This window comes from Felis catus, chromosome A1, assembly GCF_018350175.1.
Source record: "Felis catus isolate Fca126 chromosome A1, F.catus_Fca126_mat1.0, whole genome shotgun sequence".
NCBI lineage: Eukaryota > Metazoa > Chordata > Mammalia > Carnivora > Felidae > Felis > Felis catus.
Window position 1 is genome coordinate 109,788,297 of NC_058368.1, and position 20,604 is coordinate 109,808,900.

Consider the following 20,604-nt stretch of genomic DNA (forward strand, 5'->3'; position numbering starts at 1 on the left):
ACAGATCTTTCCAGAGGTTTTTGTGTACCCAAGTAAATAATCCTTTTTCTTAAAATGTTTATTTTGAGAGAGCACAAGTTGGGGAGAGGGGCAGAGGGAGAGATAGAGAGAATCCCAAGCAAGCTCCATGTTCAGCGTGGAACCCGAAACGGGGGTCAGTCCCACAGCCCTGAGATCCTGACATGAGTCAACATCAAGAATCAGACCCAACTGACTGAGCCACCCAGGAGCCCTTGTATATATCTTTTTTTACTTTAATTTCCCCCCTTAAAAAAATTTTTTTTTGATGTTTATTTGTTTTTGAGAGAGAGAGACAGAGAGAGACAGAGCGTGAGCAGAGAGGAACAGAGAGAAAGGGAGACAGAATCTGAAGCAGGCTCCAGGCTCTGAGGTATCCGCACAGAGCCTGATGTGGGGCTTGAACTCACAGAGCGTGAGATCATGACCTCAGCCGAGAGCAAGAGTCAGATGCCTAACTGACTGAGCCACCCAGGCACATCCAGGTTTTTTTTTAATTGTAAAGAATTTTAAAAAAAGTTACATTGTAGTGAGTAAATTTGAACAGATAGATATTTTTGATGTGTGATGTTTGTTTCTAGGGCTAAATTCCTAGAAAAATTGTTACAACAGAGAGTTTCTCTGTATTTGTAATTTCAACAGCTGTTGTTTCATTGCCCTTTAAAGAATTTTACTAATTTAAACTTCTACCAGTAGTGTGTGATAGAGCTTGTTTGACCACAGCTTCACCAGAAGAGTTATTGGTGAATCAGCTAATTCCATAATAGTTGAATAATGTATGTAATTTTAATGTTTTACTCTTTAGGTGAAGTTGAGAACATTTTTCAATTTAAGACCCCTTTTGTATTTCCTTTTCTGTAAAACATTCTTATTTGCTCATTTTAAGTTTATGGTCTACATATTGATTTGTAGTTCTTCATATAATAGATGAGCTCTACCCTTTTATAATATGAGCTGCAAATATTTTTCACCATTTGGTCATTAGAATTTTTATGAGTCAAATATGTTAATCTTAAAAACTTTTTTTTTTTTTTTACTTCTAGTTGGCATGCTGTGTTACATTAGTTTCAGGTGTAAAACTTAGTGATTTGATAAGTTTATACATCATGCTATGTTCACCACAAGTATAGCTACCATCTGTCCTCCTGCATTGCTATTCAAACATAATATTTTCTTTCTCTTTTTTTCCTACTGTATTTTGTGTTTTAGTTAGAGAATTTCTTACTCTAATGGTAAAAATTCCCTTTCTTTCTAGTACTTTTTTTAACTGTTAAATCTTTGAAATATTAGGTGTGCAGTAAGGATGCAACTTGATTTTTTTCTTTCTGTATGACTATCCATTTGTTCTAACAGTACTTACTGAATATTCGAACTTTACTGGTTTGAAATACTTCCTTGATCATATACAGAAAAAATCGCTGTACGTATTTGAGGGCATTTCTGGATTTTACTGTTTGTCTATTTGTTTTTTATTTATTTCTTTTGAGAGAGAACACAGGTGAGCTGAGGAGGGGCAGAAGGAGGGAAAGAGAGAGAATCCCAAGCAGGCTCTGCCCCGTGCAGGACTTGAGCCCAGGTACTGTGAGATGATGACCTGAGCCGAAATCAAGAGTCTGGAAGCTTAACCGACTCAGCCACCCAGACACCCCAGGATTGTACTGTTTTTTTGGCAGGTGTATCTTAAAAAAATTTTTTTTTCAACGTTTATTTATTTTTGGGACAGAGAGAGACAGAGCATGAACAGGGGAGGGGCAGAGAGAGAGGGAGACACAGAATTGGAAACAGGCTCCAGGCTCTGAGCCATCAGCCCAGAGCCCGACGCGGGGCTCGAACTCACGGACCGCGAGATCGTGACCTGGCTGAAGTCGGACGCTTAACCGACTGCACCACCCAGGCGCCCCGTGGCAGGTGTATTTTAAATGAGGACTCTCTCATATAGTAAACTGGCACATTTTTTTTGTAGGTTCCTTGTTTCTATACCGATGCAGAAAGACGATCAGTGATGGATGCAACACAAATTGCTGGTCTTAATTGCTTACGATTAATGAATGAAACTACTGCAGGTAACAGGGACTGTTAACATTCTTGACTTGCTGAATCTGGATGGTTCTGCAATCTTAAAACCCTGGGGTTTCTTGTTCTTCATTTTGCTTGGAGCACTTACTACCTGTGTGCCACAGTGTTTTTGGTTACTGTGTCACGCGTGAAGAATTCATCTGACCGGTGCTTTTTCTTTATCTGCCTAGCACTTACTTTGATATTTAATCACGTTTGTTTGGAAGGCTAGCAGATATTGTGTGTTCAGAGCAGTGCCTAGATTCAAAATCGACCTTTTCTCCACTTCTATTATGAGGTGTAAAGCAGCATCCAGAAGGAGATAACGTGGAAATGTTGAGATGGCACAAAGGTAGAAGAAATCCCAGAAAATATGTTTGGAAAACTGGGGGAAGTGGTTTGGGAAAAATTGGCAAAGTCATTGGAATTGGAAATTGGAAACATTAAGGAAGTCTAAGGGAATGTCAGCATTTTATTCTTTGAAGTTAATGTTCCTCATGAATAAATTATACAAAGTATATGAAGAATTTGATTCTTTCTAAAATAGTATGTGTAGTCCTACTATTTACTATATAATTTTTTTTTTTACTTAATTGAATTTTAAATGTACTACTTAAATGATACATTGAATTTTTTTCTTATGTAGTTGCTCTTGCATATGGAATCTATAAGCAAGATCTTCCTGCCCTAGAAGAGAAACCAAGAAATGTAGTTTTCGTAGACATGGGGCATTCTTCTTATCAAGTTTCTGTATGTGCATTTAATAGAGGGAAACTTAAAGTAAGTATATTATTTTTGGAAAATGTGATTTCAAGTGTGTGGTAATTAGGAATTTATGGGAGACAATTGAAAAAATATATTAAAGCATTTTGTTTCATCAATGGAAGCTTAGTATGAATGATTTAAACTAGAAACTAGGTACGTAGGGATAGTGTAGAAGTTGTAATTTTTCAGGAGTTGGTGTAGTGTGAAGCAGAGAGTGTAGACCTTGAGGAAGAAGCTCTTAAGATTTCTGATCCTTACTTATCTACAATGTGTGGAAAATAATACTTACCTTAGAGGCTTACTAGGATTCTTTAACATTGAGTCCCTTTGTGTATTTTACACTGAGGATTGAAGAGATGACAAAGGTATCCTCTTGCTCTTAAGGTTTTGAATGTTCTGGGAAAAGAGTATAGGGACTGGAACTTGGATGGCCAAAAAGAAACCAGACTGAGAGAGATAGTCCAGATTTCTGGAAACCTTAGAGCTCTGGAGAGAGTTTTGTACACTGAGAAGTCTAGCAGTATCAAAGACAAAGAGGGCCAGAGAGTATCTGGTCAACATTTGAATTTGCTGGTATATGCTGCTTCCACAGTGGGATATAAAATCAGTTCTGCAGGTGATTTTATCTAGAATTTGCTTAAGAACCAAGGAGTTTTTGAGTGCATTATTTAATTATTAGGGTTGTGTATCAGGGTTGTTTGTGTCAAGGCCTAAATTGCATTTCTCCCCCAAATTTGGGGATTGTTGGGGAGGGACTGACTGAAAATAAATGTTAAATTTGGGGCGTGTTGAGACTCTGTTACAGTCCTGTTATTTTGAAAACTAGACTTGGTTTCACTTAACATTCTGATTTATATTGTTTTTAGGCCTTTTTTTTTTTTGTTAAATAAAAAGGAAAATCTTTGGGGTGGTTGGGAAATAACAGGTTCATGATTTTTACAGATATAAATAATGAACCAAGTGTAATTATTAGTACTTAAACTTTTACTCACTAATAAATGGCTTTATTTCTAAAATACATTGTATACTTTCACCTTTTTGAACAGAAGCTACTGGCCATAATTTAGCTTTGGCTTTGGGTCATAGTGATGTGTATTAGTGATTGATTACCTGCCCTTTTTCCCCCCTCCCTAATTATCCTTTATTGCTATTTGTCAGTTTTGGAGTTACAATTAAAATTTACTCATCATGAAAACATCCCCAAACTTGGAAAACATTTACATGAAAAGAAAAACATTCACAATTGTACTACTCTGAACAGGTTGTTGTATTTCATTTTAGTTTTTAGAAGAAAACAAAATTGTAATTAGACTATATTCAGTTCTGTGCCCTGTTTTTCTTTTTCTTCACAACATTTCCCCACAACATTTATCATGGAATAGATTGTTTTTATTGATTTTATTTTTTCGTCAAGGCTGTCATCTCTTATTTGGTCTGTCTTCTATTAGTGAATCTAACTAGATTTAGTTTGCTTCTAATCTGCTAAAGATTTGGATAATGGATAACCAAAGCTAATGAAATTTCTACAAGTTGCTGTGAATTAAGCCTTTAGCATGTTTTTTGATAGTAAACTGCATAGAGCTAGGCCTTTGATATTAATCATAGTTCTGTGATGGCAAGAAGACCAGAATTGCAGTGACATGTTACTGCATTTGGCTTTGGATATGTAATTTTAGTTTGCAGTCAGATTGGCCTAGTGGAAAGAGCTTGAATTTTGGAATTGAGGGAATTGAGGGGATTGGGTTTTGGGTTGTACTTCTGCCACTTACTAGCTTTGTGACCTGCAGATGATCTGATTCATCTGGGCCTGTAGCATCATCTGTAAATTGGGGATTACAGTGTCTTTTTTCACAATGTTTGTAACCGTGATTAAATGACATGTGCACATTACTTTGTTTCAAACTTAATGTGTCCCTTGTTAATTTACCAGTTAAATATATATCATGATAAAAATTTCAATTGATTGGTTAATTTTTGAATTATCTTTTTTTCCTAAGGTTCTGGCCATTGCATTTGACACAACACTGGGAGGCAGAAAATTTGATGAGGTGTTAGTAAATCACTTCTGTGAAGAATTTGGGAAGAAATACAAGCTAGACATAAAATCCAAAATTCGTGCATTATTACGACTGTCTCAGGAGTGTGAGAAACTGAAGAAATTGATGAGTGCAAATGCTTCAGACCTCCCTTTGAGCATCGAATGTTTTATGAATGATGTTGATGTATCTGGGACTATGAATAGGTAATCAGATCACTATTTTAATGTTAAACTCAACTGTGATTTTTTTTTCTCCACTTATATTAGCATTTATTTAGCTAATTGTTGAAATTACCGTGATTGTTGTAAGCTAACTTCTGTAGGTAAAAAGTAGAGACCATTCAGCATCCTGCATTTCCTGAAGTTTGGATTTGATTATTCTAATAATTTAGACTAATCTCTTTTACCTCATTGTTTCAGTCAGTTGGTAGCTCTTGACAGGTGCTGCTGCATGTATTATATGTGAGTTGCCAGTTTTCAAAAAATCAGGGCAAGGTGCTTTAATGCTGAATAATTCTGAATTTGATGTAGTCATTGATTCAGAAATTGGTGTTCTTGAGTAGTTGAGGGTCACTTGTGGCCAGCAGCTCTTTTTATACAGTGCTGCAAGAATTCTGTGTTACTGATGTTTCATGGCTGTTCTCAGAAATACCCAGAATGTTACCGTTGTCTAGTTGGGTTGCTTGGATGATGAGTGGTAAGTTCTTTAGGACGTGAACTCTACTGATAGAAGTCAGGCATGGTTGATGGCTTGTTTGGGGAAAGTGTGGCCTCAATTATCCTCAAAAAATTGAGATCGAATTTGAATTAGATTTACTGTGCCTAGTAACCACATTTGTAATCACCTTTCCTCTCTACTTGAAAGTGATGGTTTTCATTTTTATTAAGCAGCATTGTGTGTATATGTGTTGGGTGGTCTGGGGGGCAAAGGAGTACCAGGGTATCTTTCAGAAATTGTTAGTAGAATGTTTTGTGGTAATTAGAGCCAAGTAGACATTTGTAAGTGGTTTATACTTTCTAAAAACTAAAAACAGTTAATTAACCTGTGGGCTTTTTTTTTTCAACAGTTGTATTTTATGGACATCGAGTGCAAAGCTGTCATATTCTCTAGTTTATGGTCTTCATTTAGTCTGTAGTGCTCACCAGCAGTCTTTTTTTTTTTTTTTAACTAATGAAACCAGATAATTTCCGCCATCTAGCATTTCTTCTGATTAACTTTTGATGGGGTAAAATCCACGTAACGCTTTAAAATGAACAACTCTGTGCCATTTAGTACATTCACATTGTTGTGCGGTGACCACCTCTGTCTAGTGACAGAATGTTCTCATCGCCCCAAAATAAAACCTCATAGCCATTAAGCAGTTACTTCCCATCTTCCCTTGCCTCTCTTGTGTGGCAAACACTACTTTTTTTTTTTTTTTTTTAAATCTATGGGTTTACCTATTCTGGGTGTTTCATGTAAATAGAAGTGTGCACTATGTGTTTTGCCATTTTTGTGTCTGACTTTTAACACCGTGTTATCTGTGTTCATCATTCATGTTGTAACATGTATTGTTCTTCTGTGCTTTTTATGGCAAATAGTATTTTGTTTGTATAGATAACATCACTTTTTTATCCTTTCATCACCTAATGGACCTTTGGGTTGTTTCTACCTTTTAGTTATCGTGAATGGTGCTTCTGTGACTATTCATGAATACGTGTTTGTTTGACTATCTTGTTTTCTGTTCTTTTGGGAATAAATGTAGGAGTGGAATTGCTGAGTCATATGGTAATTCTATGTTTAGTTTTTTGAGGAATTGCCAAACTATTTTCCTCAGCAGTTGGACCATTTTACATTCTCGCCAGCAGTGTACAAGGGTTTCAGTTTCACCACCTTCTTGCTGACGCTTGTTACTACTACTTTGTGTTAATGTCTCTCCATCATTTGAGTTGTTGGAAGGATATTTCCCTGATGAGTTTCTAAAAATTAGCACATGTGAACTCTGATAAGTTCTTGACTGTTGATGACAGTTTTCCATGTCCACCGTTTGGTTGGATAGAACATAACCTTAGCTTCTGTTCTTTCCTTGATTATCTTAAATGGAATAATACTCTCCTTTGGCATATAGCATCGCTGTGGGATTATGACAGTGTACTTTTCAGTTACTTGTTCTTTTTGTTAGATGCCCCCCACCCCCCATTTAATTGATAATTTACAAATAATTTGGTTTTGTTGCTGGTGGTTTTTGATCTGTTTTTCCCAGGTATGCAGTGTGCATTTTCGGTATATAGTTTCATAGCTATTTAAACATGAGGGTTTTTTTCCTTGAATTACATCGTTCAATACTTGTTCTGTTCTTGTGCTTAGATTTTATTCTTTCAGAATTTAATTTTTTTAGAATGAGAGTGTTGCGTGAGCGGGGAGAAAGGCAGAGGAGGAGAGAGTCGTAAGCAGGCTCCATGCCAGCACGGAGCCTGATGTGGGCCTCAGTATGACCCTGAGATCATGATCTGAGCAGAAATCAAGAGATGAATGCTTAACCGACTGAGCCACCCTGGTGCTCTGGGTGAATTCTATAGTTATGTGAATTATTTTTCCAAACAAATTTTAAAAAGAATCAAAAAGCCTCTACCGTTGCTTTTGACATCTTTCTAGACTTCTCTCTGCACTTTTTTTTTCATTGTTTTTATGTTGGATATTTTCAAGTATTCAACACAACAAAGAATTTTATAGTGAACATTCTTAAGCTGCCACTTGTGTTCTATTTATAACATTAACAGTGCTTGTTTTGTCATGTACCTATTCATCTATTCATCCTTCTGTCTATCCACCAATTTGTTTTAGTGCATCTCAAAATAGTGCACATCTATCTGTATACTTATCCCCAAATACTAAAGTATGCATATTAATCAGAATTCAGTGTTTTATAGTTTTTGGTTTTTTATTTAATGACACACTCAATTTTTAAATGTTCATTTGCTGAGTTTTGACAAGTGCACACATCTTTGTAACTAGTACCCTTATCATGAAATAGACCATCTTGGAAAAGCTTCCTCAGGCCTTCATCCCCAGGGGCAGCCACTTAGGGGATTTTTCATTTTAGGGGCTCATAGATTACAATTCCCTGTTCTAGAACTTTTAAAGTTGTTTTTTTTTTTTTTTTTTTTTTTTTTTTTTTTTTAAGATTTTTGAGTTTATTTATTTTGAGAGAGAGAGAGTGCCCATGTGTGAGGTGGGAAGGGACCTAGAGAGTGAAAGAGAGAGAATGAGAGAAAAGAATCCCAAGCAGTCTCTGCACTTTCAGGGAGGAGCTATACCTTACGATTGTGACATCGTGACCTGAACTGAAACCAAGAGTTGGACGCTTAACTCACTGAGCTATGCAGGCGCCCCTAGAACTTCTTATAAATGCAGTCATATAGTATGTAGTTTTGTGTAAGACTTGCTTTGCATAAAACTTGAGTTTGACTTAGTTGTTGCATGTGTCATTTGTTCCTCGTGTGTGCTGACTAGTGTGCCTGCCATTATAGGGTTATTGTTTTCTTGATGGACACTGGCTTTTTCCAGTTTTATTGCTATTAGGGAAAAAAAACTCATAAAATTTTTTTTGGCGGGGCGTGGGGCGCCTGGGTGGCTCAGTTGGTTGAGTGTCTGACTTTGGCTCAGGTCATGTTCTCACAGTTCATGAGTTCAAGCCCCATACTGGGCTCACTGCTGTTAGAGTGGAGCCTGCTTTGGATCTTCTGTCTCCCTCTCTCTTTGCCTCTCCCCTGCTCATTCTCTCTCTCTCAGAGATAAATACCATATTAAAAACATAAAAAAATTATTTTTATGTTTATTTTTGAGAGAGAGAGTGGACGAGAGCCGGGAGGGGCAGAGAGAGAGGGAAGAGAGAGAATCCTATGCAGGCTCTGCACTGACAGTGAGGCTTCAACTCATGAACCATGACTTTAACCAGAATCAAGAGTTGGACTCTCAACTGCCTGAGCCACCCAGGCGCTCAGGAAAAAACTTATTTTAAACGGTCACCAACACGTAAGGGATTCAGTTGTTTTATGTCCTCATCAATATTGGCATAGGTGGTCTTAAATTTTGGCTCTTCTGGTGTATATTCTGGTGGCTCTTCTTTGTATATTCTGTACCTCAGAGATACAATTCATAAAAGTCATACTCTTAAAGTGTGTAATCAGCGGGTTTTAATACATTCACAAAATTTGTAGCCATTACCGCAAGGAAGTCGTAGAATATTTTCATCATCTCATAAACCCTGGATGAGCTGTCAAGCTATAAAAAAAACCTGGAGAAACCCTAAATGCATATTTCTAAACAAAAGAAGCCAGTTTGAGAAGGTTCCATGCTGTTTGATTTCAGGGGGAGTGAGCGATGAATAGGTGGAGCATAGGATTTTTAGGGCAGTGAAGCTATTCCATACGCCTTTATCAAGCTGGATACTTACCATCATACATTTGTCAAAGCCTATAGAACCCTAGTTTATATTACTATATGTGTCTGTATTGGGAAGGTATCACGCTAATGCAAGATGTTAATAGGAGAATTGTGGGGGGCTGGTGAGGGGTATGTGGGAATTCTCTGTACTTTCTGTGTATTTCTCTGTAAACCTAAAACTGAAAGTGTTTGAAGGAAAAAAAAAAAAGGAAAAAAAGAAATTGTACCCATTTGCTGTCTTTAATCATCTGTTTCTCCTACTACAGCCCTAGGCAGCTATTCTTCTGCTTTTTGGATTTGCCCACTCTGAACATTGCATACAAATGGAGTCCTATAGTATGTTTTCTTCTTTTTTTAAAATTTTTTAAGGGCGCTGGGGTGGCTCACTTAAGCGTTTGACTTCTGCTCAGGTCATGATCTCACAGTTTGTGGGTTTGAGCCCCACGTTGGGCTCTTTGCTGACAGCTGAGAGCCTGGAGTCTGCTTCAGATTCTGTGTCTCCCTTTCTCTGTCCCTCTCTCTCTCAAAAATAAAAAAATTTTAAATGTTTTTTGTTTATTTTTGAGAGAGCAAGAGAGTGCTCAAGCAGGAGAGAGGCAGAGAGAGAGGGAGACAGAGGATCTGAAGCCGGCTCCGCGCAGTGAGTACAGAGTTCCATGTGGAGCTTGAACTCATGAAACGAACCGTGAGATCATGAACTGAGCCGAAATCAAGAGTTGGCTCTTAATCCACTGAGTCACCTGGGCGCCCCTAATTTGTGTTCTTTTTTGACTGGCTTCTTTCACCTCACATAATTTTTTAAAAGTTTAATAACCATCTTTTAACTAATATTAGTCTCTGTTACTGTATTCATTCCTTTTTATTCCTGAATACTGTTTGATGGACATTAGGTTTTTTTCTACTTTTTTGGCTGTTGTGAAGAATATTTATGTGCAATTTTTTGTGTGGACTTGTGTTTTCAATTAGTTTGGTTGTATACCTGGAGTGGAATTGTTGGGTCATACGGTAACACTGTGTTTAACATTTTGAGGAATTGACAAGTCCTTTGCCAAAGTAGCTATACCATTTTGCATTCTCACCAGGAATATGTGAGGGGTCCAGTTTCTTCACATTCTTGCCAATACTTGTTATTACCTACCTTTTGATTATAGCCATGTATTCCCCACATAAAAGTGGAATGTGATTTGAACCTATTGCTGTTTTTTTCATAGAGGCAAATTTCTGGAGATGTGCGATGATCTCTTAGCTAGAGTGGAGCCACCACTTCGTAGTGTTTTGGAACAGGCCAGTAAGTATTATTGTGACTGAGTTGTTTGTATAATTCAGGCTCTTTGGAAAATGTCATTTATAACTTTTTGTTAAAGTTATATACATTTTCATTGTATGAACTGCTTTATTGCTGCGTGAAGCCTCTTGTTATCTATATTTTTCCTCTGGAGCACCCCAGCTCCCACCCTTTTGATCATATTGTCCAGTGAAATCTAATACTTTTCTCGAGTTAATTCAGACTCAGAGGTGGATATAAGCATCTCATTTATTGGTAAAAATTGTCTTTTGCATTGCTGCTTATTCTAGTCTTAAAGCCTTTTCTGTCAGTGAATCTTTTGCTGACTGAGAAATACAGCAAAGGGAGGATGTGATAACCACAAAGCTATTTTAACAGTATGCTTTAATTTTATCTCTAGCTAAAAGTAGAAGTTTGATTTAGGAATGTATCCTTAATTTTTCTAAAACCTTCAACATACTTTTATTTGGAATCCACTGTTGTGTTGGTTGCTGAGTATTTCAGTGTGTTGAGATATACTGTCATCTTGACAAAGGCCCAGCTCTTAAATCAGAGTGACTGTGGCACACTGGCATGTACTTTTCCATACTGGGATATCCATTTCTTTAAATAGCCCTTCTCAACATAGTTTTTGTTGCATAAAATGTGGTGTTAGTATTTTATGAATGACTGAAGACGTTTGATGTGCACCTTCTTTACTTCTTTTATAAGGAGGCTGTACCTGTATTATTAACGTTCTAGATGGAATATTCAGGTGGCTAGACGTGCTTTGAATGCTTTTTCTTTCATGTCACATCAGGATCACTCAGTATTTCAAGGCTCTCTTATTTTTCCTTTGGCTAGCTTAAGTATTGGTGTTTAAACAATTCTTTGGTACTGTTTCAGAGATTACAGGGCCTGTACACTGCAGGGCATTGAGTATTCCTGGCACTCACGTCTTAAGTTCCAGTATTGTGCCACACTGTCCTTGTTATTTTGTGCATTAAAACATAACCTACTTGGGTCACCTGGGTGGCTCAGGAGGTTAAGCGCCCGACTTCGGCTCAGGTCATGATCTCACAGTTCACAGGTTCCAGCCCCACATCAGGCTCTGTGCTGGCTGGCTGTGCAGGCTGAGCCTGCTTGGAATCCCCCCCCTCCCCCCCCCCCCCCCCACTGCCCGCATTTGTATGTATGTATGTATGGGTAGTGGTGGGGCTACCCATGGTGGGGTGAAGGAGTGGTGCAGTTTTGTTACATTTTAAGTTACTTTGTGTTAAGATGTTACATTGCTCTTTTATTTCAATGCAAAGTACTAATTTATTTTTATTTTTTTTAATTAAAAAATTTTTTTAAAGATTTTTTTTATTTGAGAGAAAGAGAGAACGCATGTGATGCATATATGTGTGTGGGAGGGGCAGAAGGAGGGAGAGAGAGAATCCCAAGCAGGCTCTATGCTGTCAGTGCAGAGGCCGTCATGGGGCTTAATCTCACAAATTGTGTGATCATGACCTGAGCTGAAATCAAGAGTCAGACACTTAACTGACTGAGCCACTCTGCTGCCCCGTAAAGTACGAAAGATTGTTTTAATCTATATCTTCTAATCATCTTAAAATAGAGTTAAAGAAAGAAGATATTTATGCAGTGGAGATAGTTGGTGGTGCGACACGAATCCCTGCAGTGAAAGAGAAGATCAGCAAATTTTTTGGAAAAGAACTTAGTACAACATTAAATGCTGATGAAGCGGTCACTCGAGGCTGTGCGTTGCAGGTGAGCTTTCTTTCATAGGTAGCCAGCCATTTATAGGTTATTGTTCCCAGATGGCTTTGCTTTTCTGTATTCACTAATAATCTGAGGTCACCTCAGGATGATCTGTAGGTGTAAGGTTCTGAAATTTTAGTTTTTAAAATGGATATCACAGGTGGTATTGATAAATGGAATTGTACCCTGTAATACACAGTAAGATAAATTAATTTATTAGAAGCATATGTAAGCCTGAGATATTATGAGAATTTGGCATACTGATCGTCTATATATGAAGTAATCTTCTACATCCGTTAAGTAAAGGTTTAAGTTAATGGGAAAATGGTAAGTAATGGCTGGAAGATAATTCGACAAATGATAACAAGTTTTTAAAACCACTTACTCAGACATCATTAAATAATTAATGTAAATACTTAAAAACCATTGATGGTTTTTTGAAGTTATTATTTATACATCTCATAATAGTTCATAATGTCTGTACTTGTCATATGGAATTTTTAAAAATTATTATTCTAGTGTGCAATCTTATCGCCTGCTTTCAAAGTCAGAGAATTTTCTATAACTGATGTAGTACCATATCCAATATCTCTGAGATGGAATTCTCCAGCTGAAGAAGGGTCAAGGTAATAACATTTATTAATTATTTTTATATTTAAAGTTAACTTAGTGTTAGGTCTGAGTAAAATATTGCCCTCTGTTTCACCTTTTACAAATCCGTAACGTTTTGTCACAGTGCATGAAGCAGAGTGATGCCTTACTTTAGTCTTGAGTATAAATTTGTGTCCTTATTTAGTTTCCTGTTGATCCGACTGAAATAATTGAAGACTTTTATGTGCTTATTGAAGTATATTCCTTTTCTTAAAATTGATTTTATACGTATGTATAGATAGACATGTCGGTTTTTTATTTTCCTTGGAAGCTCTTCTATCCTGGAAATGATGCCAGATGAGAGCAAGAGAAGAGTAACTAGAGCCATGCTATAATTACTAACATAGCATACATTGGTAAAAGTTTCAGGAATATCTTAAATTGGTGTGTTTTTGTCTTTTTCCTTTATCTAGTGACTGTGAAGTCTTTACAAAAAATCATGCTGCTCCTTTCTCTAAAGTACTCACCTTTTATAGAAAGGAACCTTTCACTCTTGAGGCCTATTATAGCTCTCCGCAGGATTTGCCCTATCCAGATCCTGCTATAGGTAAGTAGAGTTGGGAATTTAAAAAAAAAAAAAAAAAAAAAAAAAAGTACTTGGGAGAACTGGGATAGCAGGGCAAATACAATATTCTGAAGTTTAGTTCATACACAAAAAACCTCTGCCAGTCTTTTTACCAGTTCAGTACTAGCAGGATGGTTATTATTTAATTTGGTCTCCTATTATGTGGGCAGTTATTTCTTGGTTAATGAACATAGTGGGTATACCTTGCACATAATATTCCTAGATACTGAAAAAGAGTTAAATTCAGTTTTGACCATAACACAGAGTTATACACAGAAAATCATTAGGAAATTGTTATATCAGTACCCTAGGTCATGGATCCATGTTGGTTAGAGTCTTCAGAGACTCTCAGAAACTCTTACAATCTGGAAATAATACCAGGTAAAGAGAGAGAAATTAGAGTTACATGATAATTACAGAATTAGAATGCATGAGTCAAGTATAGGAATACCGTGAATGATACTTAGAAGCTATGGGAAAGGTTATCTCTGTTTTCCTCATTTATAAACTGGAATAAGAACGATCATTCATATTTTGCAGAGGTTTGTGAATTATAAAACTTAAGTAAAACTCTGGTATACTAACTGACTCCGTATATGGCAGTTTTTTTGGTAAATGACAGAAGCAGTATGGAATCCCTGGGTTTGTTTTTTTTTTCAGTAGTGGAGAAGGTGACATCGGTTTAGGAACTTACCTGGCAGTGGCATATAAAGATGAATTGTAGTAAGGGACCAATGGTAAGGGAATGTTTGGAGGGTTAGGAGACTTTTGAATCCTTAATTGGGACAAGGTACTAAGAGTTTGACTATTTGTGAAAGAAGAAGGAGAAATCTGATGATCATGTAAGCTTGTAAGAGTATTTGAAGCATCATGTTACTGACTTATCACTGGGAAATGGGCATAACCTGGCGATATAGGCATATATTCATGTTTGAATTCGTCCTCTCAGGTCATATTTTCTCTTTTGTCTCATATGTCCCTAGCTCAGTTTTTAGTTCAGAAAGTCACTCCTCAGTCTGATGGCTCCAGTTCAAAAGTGAAAGTCAAGGTGCGAGTAAATGTCCATGGCATCTTCAGTGTGTCTAGTGCATCTCTAGTGGAAGTGCTCAAGTTTGAGGAAAATGAGGAACCGATGGAAACAGATCAGAATGCAAAGGAGGAAGAGGTAATTTGGATGTTTTATACTAGAGGTTAGGGTTAGGCTAGAAATTCTAGCAAATTTACTGGGTGGCAAGGGAGGAACTTTGTGACAGAGTGCTGAGGGTGAGTTTACAGGTGTTCCCTTATTCAAGCAGATACGTCTTTATACAATCTTTCAGTTGAGTTATTTTTGATTCTGATTACTGAAGAATGCTTGGAGTCTCAGTTATTTTCACAAGTAGATTGTATTCTCATTAGAATCATGCACTGGGCCTCATCCTTTTTGTGCATCAAAATCAAGGCTTTATGAAACTACTGAGTCTCCAGAGATTTTATTGAGTTGGTCTGGACTAAGGCCCAGGTATCAGTTTTAGAAGCCTCCGAGGTCATTCTAATGTGCTGCAGGCATTGAGAGCCAAGAATTGAGGTCTCCACAAACTTTGTTTTATCATTATTGTCAGCCTTTGTTCTTTTAACAGAATTCTGAAGGTGTTCAGCTCCCCTAATACATGCAGTGGTTGTACTTGGGAGGATGAAAAGACTAATTTAAAAACTTGAAAGTCTCCAGACTTTTGAGAGAAATTTACTCATGAGGAAGCTGGGAGAAACTCCTTTCTCTTCAGAAACATCTGTTAAATATTGCCACACTGCATCAGATGAGTTTACAAAGTAGTAAAGTACACTGCTGCGGTTTACATAGTAGTTCCACAGCCACCCTGGTTTACATAACAACTGTTACTCCCTTGTGCAGATGTATGAACTGAGATCCAGAGAGGAAGACTTCCCTATTAGAGATAACATATGTCATAGCTGGAATTGGAGTCTAGGTATTCTGAGTGCTGATAATTGAGCAGGAATTACCTACCATGTGATTTTGCCTCTGTGTTAGGAGGGTTGCTTACTCTTGCATTAGTGTTTCCTAGTTTTGGGATTTGATACGACCTGTTTTTCAGAAGATGCAAGTGGATCAGGAGGAACCACATGCTGAAGAGCAGCAGCAGCACACGCCAGCAGAGAATAAGGCAGAGTCTGAAGAAATGGAGGTATAAGTTGTGTGTGTGTGTGTGTGTGTGTGTGTTTGTGTGTGTGTGTGTAATTATTTTTTTTTGAGAGACGGAGGGCATGAGTGGGGGAGGGGCAGAGAAAGGGTGAGAGAATCCCAAGCAGGTTCCATGGTGTCGGCATGGAGCCCAGCATGGGACTTGTTCCCACAAACTGCAAGATAAAGACCTGAGCCGAAATCAAGAGTCAGGTGCTCAGCCTACCCAGGTGCCCCATAGTTGTGTTTGTGAATGTGATTTGTAATCTCTTCACATCGATGGTTTGGCTGAGATAGTGCATCTTCGAAGGTAGTTATGCATTTGACCCTTGAATAATGCGCAGGTTAAGGATCCTGACCCCTATGCAGTAAAAAGCCTGTGTATAACGTCTGGCTCCCCCAAAAGTTGACTAGTGGCCTACTGTTGACCAGAAGCCCTACTAGTCACAAAATAAGTAGTTGATTAACTCCTTTTGTATGTTACATGTATTAAATATTGTATTCTTACAAGAAGATAAGCTAGAGAAAAAATGTTACTAAGAAAATCGTAAAGCAGAGACCATGCACTTGGAGTACTGTACTGTTTCAAAAAGAAATCCATATATGCATGGACCTGTGCGGTTCAAACCTGTATTATTCAAGGGTCAGCTGTGTTAGGAATTCTCCATGTATTTGAAACTTTTAAGCAAGATTTTGTAGTGTGTTTGGAAAGTGTTTGGCTAGAACATTGAACTGTAGTCCATTTAGTATGTGGGAAGAATGTACTCAGAAACTAGTTTTGCTAGGTTGTGATTGGTTCTTGTTGGTTTCTGAATGGCTGTTGCTGTTAGTCATCCTACCTATAATTTATTTTTTACTGATAAATGGGACATAATTTTTTCAAATTTTGTTATCTGACACTTGTTTTTTGTCTAAAGATAGTGTTTTAAATAATAAGGTATATCCTAACTACTTATTTGAAAATATATATGTAACACTGTTGAATCCTTCACGATCCTATTTTTTTTATTTATTTTTTAAAATTATTCTTGAGAGTGAGAATGCACCCATGTGCGTGGTGGGGGTGGGTGTGGTGCAGGCAGAGAGAGAGGGAGAGAGAGGATCCCACAACAGCTGTCAGCATGGAGCCTGACTTGAGGCTTGATCTCATGAACCACAAGATCACGACCTGAGTGAGCCCAAATCCAGAGTTGAACACTTAACTGACTGAGCCACCCACGTGCCCCTGTAATCCTGTTCTTTAACTTGGTGACGTCCAAGTTTTCGTGTTTAAATTTGTTGTCAGTATTGAAAACGTGTTTTCTTTCAACTTAGGATATTGCAGTGTGTAGTCTAACCTTTGTAACCTGTTTCTGATTGTTTGGCAGAACCTGTAGATGGCTTAAGTCTGTAAACTCATTTTTCTTTTTTAAAGTTTTTGTTTTTAAGTTTATTTCTGAGAGAGAGAGAGAGCAGGGGAGGGGCAGAGAGAGAGGGAGACAGAATTCCAAGCAGGCTCTGTACTGTCAGCACAGAGCCTGATGTGGAGCTCAGACTCCCAGAACTGTGAGATCATGACCGGAGCTGAAACCAAGAGTCAGATGCTGAATTGACTGGGCCCCCAGGCGGTGCTGTTAACTCATTTTCACATCAGCTTATTAGTATATTTGAAATTATTGTGAGTGTGCAAATCATAAAAAAGAATAATGGTCAGAGGAAGTGGAAAAGCCTGCTTATAGGCCTTTTCCAAGGTAGAAAACCATTCATGGTGAGTGGTTGAGGGCAACAGTCTGAGGGAGTAGTACTTTGTGTGTATATGGAGAACTGTCGAGGAGAAAGGAAAGGTGCTCTGTCCCTTCCCCTCCTAGTGCTGTGGAGCTGTGGGAAATTTCAGTGGGCTGGTTAGGCTTCTTCGTTGACGTGGCTTGAGAACTGACACCTTTCCTAGTATGAAATTAAATGCAAATGATAAATTTTAGAAACTGACTTAACTTGGATAAGAGGTGGGGAAAATGGCTTTGAAATTGTGCCTTGTATCATACAGCAGATTGAATTCCAGATAAGTTAGGTAGTTAAAAAAAACAACAAAACAACAAATGAATATTTTTCCAGTCTTTGGATCAGGGAGGGCTTTGAAAGCATGAAAGCGATGAAAGTTATCCCAGAGGAAAAAAAGGGATACATTTAACAATAAAGACTTGTATAGATATATGGACAAGTAATACAAAATTAAAAAAAGTGGAAAAAGTCAGTTGAGGGAAAAAAATCACTAAAATGCTAAGAGATGTTGGTTGATAAATGCCAAGGGAATATGAAGAAATAGGTAAGTGTGTGAGATAAGGTTATTTTTTTTTTTAATAAAGTGTATTTATTTTGAGAGAGAGAGAGAGAGAGAGAGAGCAAGAGTGCTCATGTGCAAGTGGGAGAGGAGCAGAGAAAGAGGGAGCAAGAGAGAATCCCAAGCAGGCTCTGCATTGACAGCATGGAGATTTGAGGTTTGAATTCACAAGCCAGGAGTGAGATCATGACCTGAGCTGAAATCAAGACTCGGATACCTAACTGAGCCATCCAGGCACACCAAGGTTATTGACCCAAAGAAAATCATAGATGATGGTAAACAAATTCTTGTTTGTGGCCAGGGTGTGGTGGATGGATTGTCTGATTCTTTGTGAGAATGTAAATTGGTATAGACGATCTGGAAATCATATTGGTAATAGGTTTCTGAACCATAAATTCATATCTTTCCCTAATATCATATCCAAATCTGTATGTTTAGATAAGATTGGAAGAAAATTGGAGAAGATTTAATAGTGATTATGTGTTGGGACGTCTGGCTGGCCCAGTCGGTTAAGTGTCCGACTTTGACTCAAGTCATTATCTCACAGCTCTTGGGTTTGAGCCTTGCGTCGGCCTGTATGCTGACAGCTCTGAGCCTGGAGCCTGCTTAGGAGACTGTGTCTCCCTTGCCCTCTGTGCCCCCCCCCCCCCCCCCCGCTTGTGCTCTGTCTCTCAAAAATAAAGAAAACGTTAAAACATTAAAAAAAATTGTGATTATGTGTTGATTGTGGGATTATGGGAGGTTTTGTGTGTGTTTATGCAGTGCGGCAGTATTCGGTATATTTACATTGTGATGTAGCCAGTCTTCTAAACATTTTCATCTTGCCGTTTGGAAACTCTGTGCGTATTAAACAGCAACTCCCCATTCCCCCATGTCCCTTACCCCCAGCCCCTGGCACCCACCATTACTTCTGTGGCTGTGGATTTGACTACTCACAGTATTTATATTTTTAACTTTGCAGATACTATAAGAAGTAGCCCCAGGTTATTGAGATTAGAATACAAAGTGATAAAAAAACAAAAAGAACTCTTGAAATGGAAGTTTAAGGTGGCCCATATATGTTTGTTAATAGTGATTTCTTGTTATTTTAGACCTCTCAAGCTGGATCAAAAGACAAAAAGATGGACCAACCACCCCAAGCCAAGAAGGCAAAAGTGAAGACCAGTACTGTGGACCTGCCCATTGAGAATCAGCTGTTATGGCAGATAGACAGAGAGATGCTCAACTTGTACATTGAAAATGAGGTGGTTATTTCCAGCCTCTTAGAACATTCAGCTAACTGATGAATATGGCCATAGAGCTCAAACTCTGTCTAGTGACATTTATGGGGTTTGAGGCAGCAATTTTAGGTTTTTGGGTAATGCAAGGGCAAATCCCATGTAATGTCAAAATTCTTTTACGGTTATATGTCTATATTGCTAGAAGCTGTGTTATGAGATCTTTAACATTACGTCTTTGATTTAATGGTGGTATTGTTCATGTTCAGGTGTGTGAGTGTGTTTGTTCACTTGGGAGCTTGGCATGTTTGATGAGGTGGGTCATGGAAGTTGATGGTAGTAGAACTCAAAGCATCAGTGGTAGTGCTATTTTGTTCATTAGTTCCTTTCCCTACTGCTAGTCAATACTGAACTCTTGTTATGGTGAGTGATGCAAGGTTTGGGACCCTGCAGCACAAATTATTGAATGAATTGTCTGCTGTTAGTTTTTTTTTTTTTTAATATCATGTATCCCTTGCATCTTAGATTTGTTTTATAGAATTATAGCATTTACACTGTGTGAATGATTTGATGTTTTTCTTTGGTACTTAGTAATACTGCAGAGTATACCACCTTGTGACATTGAGCTGATAGTTTCTTAAAGTTCACTTGTCTTAAATTCTCTTCCTTATTTTTGCTTTTGAGTTTCTAAATATTGATAATTTCTATTTATTTTTTATTATAAAATTTTTTTTTAACTTTTATTCAGTTTTGAGAGATAAGAATGTGAGCAGGTTAAGGGCAGAGAGGGAGAAGGAGACACAATCTGAATGAAGCAGGTTCCAGACTCCGAGCTGTCAGCACAGAGCCCGACACAGGGCTCGAACTCAGGAGCTGGGAGATCATGACCTGAGCTGAAGTCAGATGCTTAACTGACTGAGCCACCCAGGCGCCCCTATTTTTTTTCTAAGCACACCTACAAAACTCAGAGTTGATCTTCATAATTTATTGAGGACTAATATTTCCACTTCTCATTCATGGATGATTTGCAGAGCTAAGAGGATTTGGGGAAGAAGGATTCTCTCCTTGTAGGACGACATTAGTTAACATTTAAGAGGACCTCGTCTCAGCTGTCTGAATATCTAATGTGTACTGTTCTCAGGGTAAGATGATCATGCAGGATAAACTGGAGAAAGAGAGGAATGATGCCAAGAATGCTGTGGAAGAGTACGTGTACGAGATGAGGGACAAGCTTAGCGGCGAGTATGAGAAGTTTGTGAGTGAAGCTGTAAGTATGTGCCTGCCTATTCCATGTTTTCTGGGAGTGGCCTCAGCTGTATTAGGTAGAAAGGGAGCTGGCATCTGTAGG

At 38.0% G+C, this 20,604-nt stretch overlaps 1 protein-coding gene across 4 annotated transcripts in view; it reads left to right on the forward strand.

The window, feature by feature from the left end:
- The window catches only part of HSPA4 (heat shock protein family A (Hsp70) member 4), a 47,297-nt gene that overhangs the window by 19,615 nt on the left and 7,078 nt on the right, over positions 1-20,604 (forward strand). For all 4 annotated transcript variants that reach the window (XM_003980762.5, XM_006927594.4, XM_045058874.1 and 1 more), the window contains 11 exons: positions 1,982-2,081; positions 2,720-2,853; positions 4,836-5,080; positions 10,514-10,590; positions 12,185-12,336; positions 12,847-12,953; positions 13,392-13,525; positions 14,527-14,708; positions 15,637-15,726; positions 19,131-19,283; positions 20,398-20,523. In XM_003980762.5, the coding sequence (XP_003980811.2) occupies positions 1,982-2,081; positions 2,720-2,853; positions 4,836-5,080; positions 10,514-10,590; positions 12,185-12,336; positions 12,847-12,953; positions 13,392-13,525; positions 14,527-14,708; positions 15,637-15,726; positions 19,131-19,283; positions 20,398-20,523 (1,500 nt within the window). The remainder of the gene's footprint in view (positions 1-1,981; positions 2,082-2,719; positions 2,854-4,835; positions 5,081-10,513; positions 10,591-12,184; positions 12,337-12,846; positions 12,954-13,391; positions 13,526-14,526; positions 14,709-15,636; positions 15,727-19,130; positions 19,284-20,397; positions 20,524-20,604) is intronic.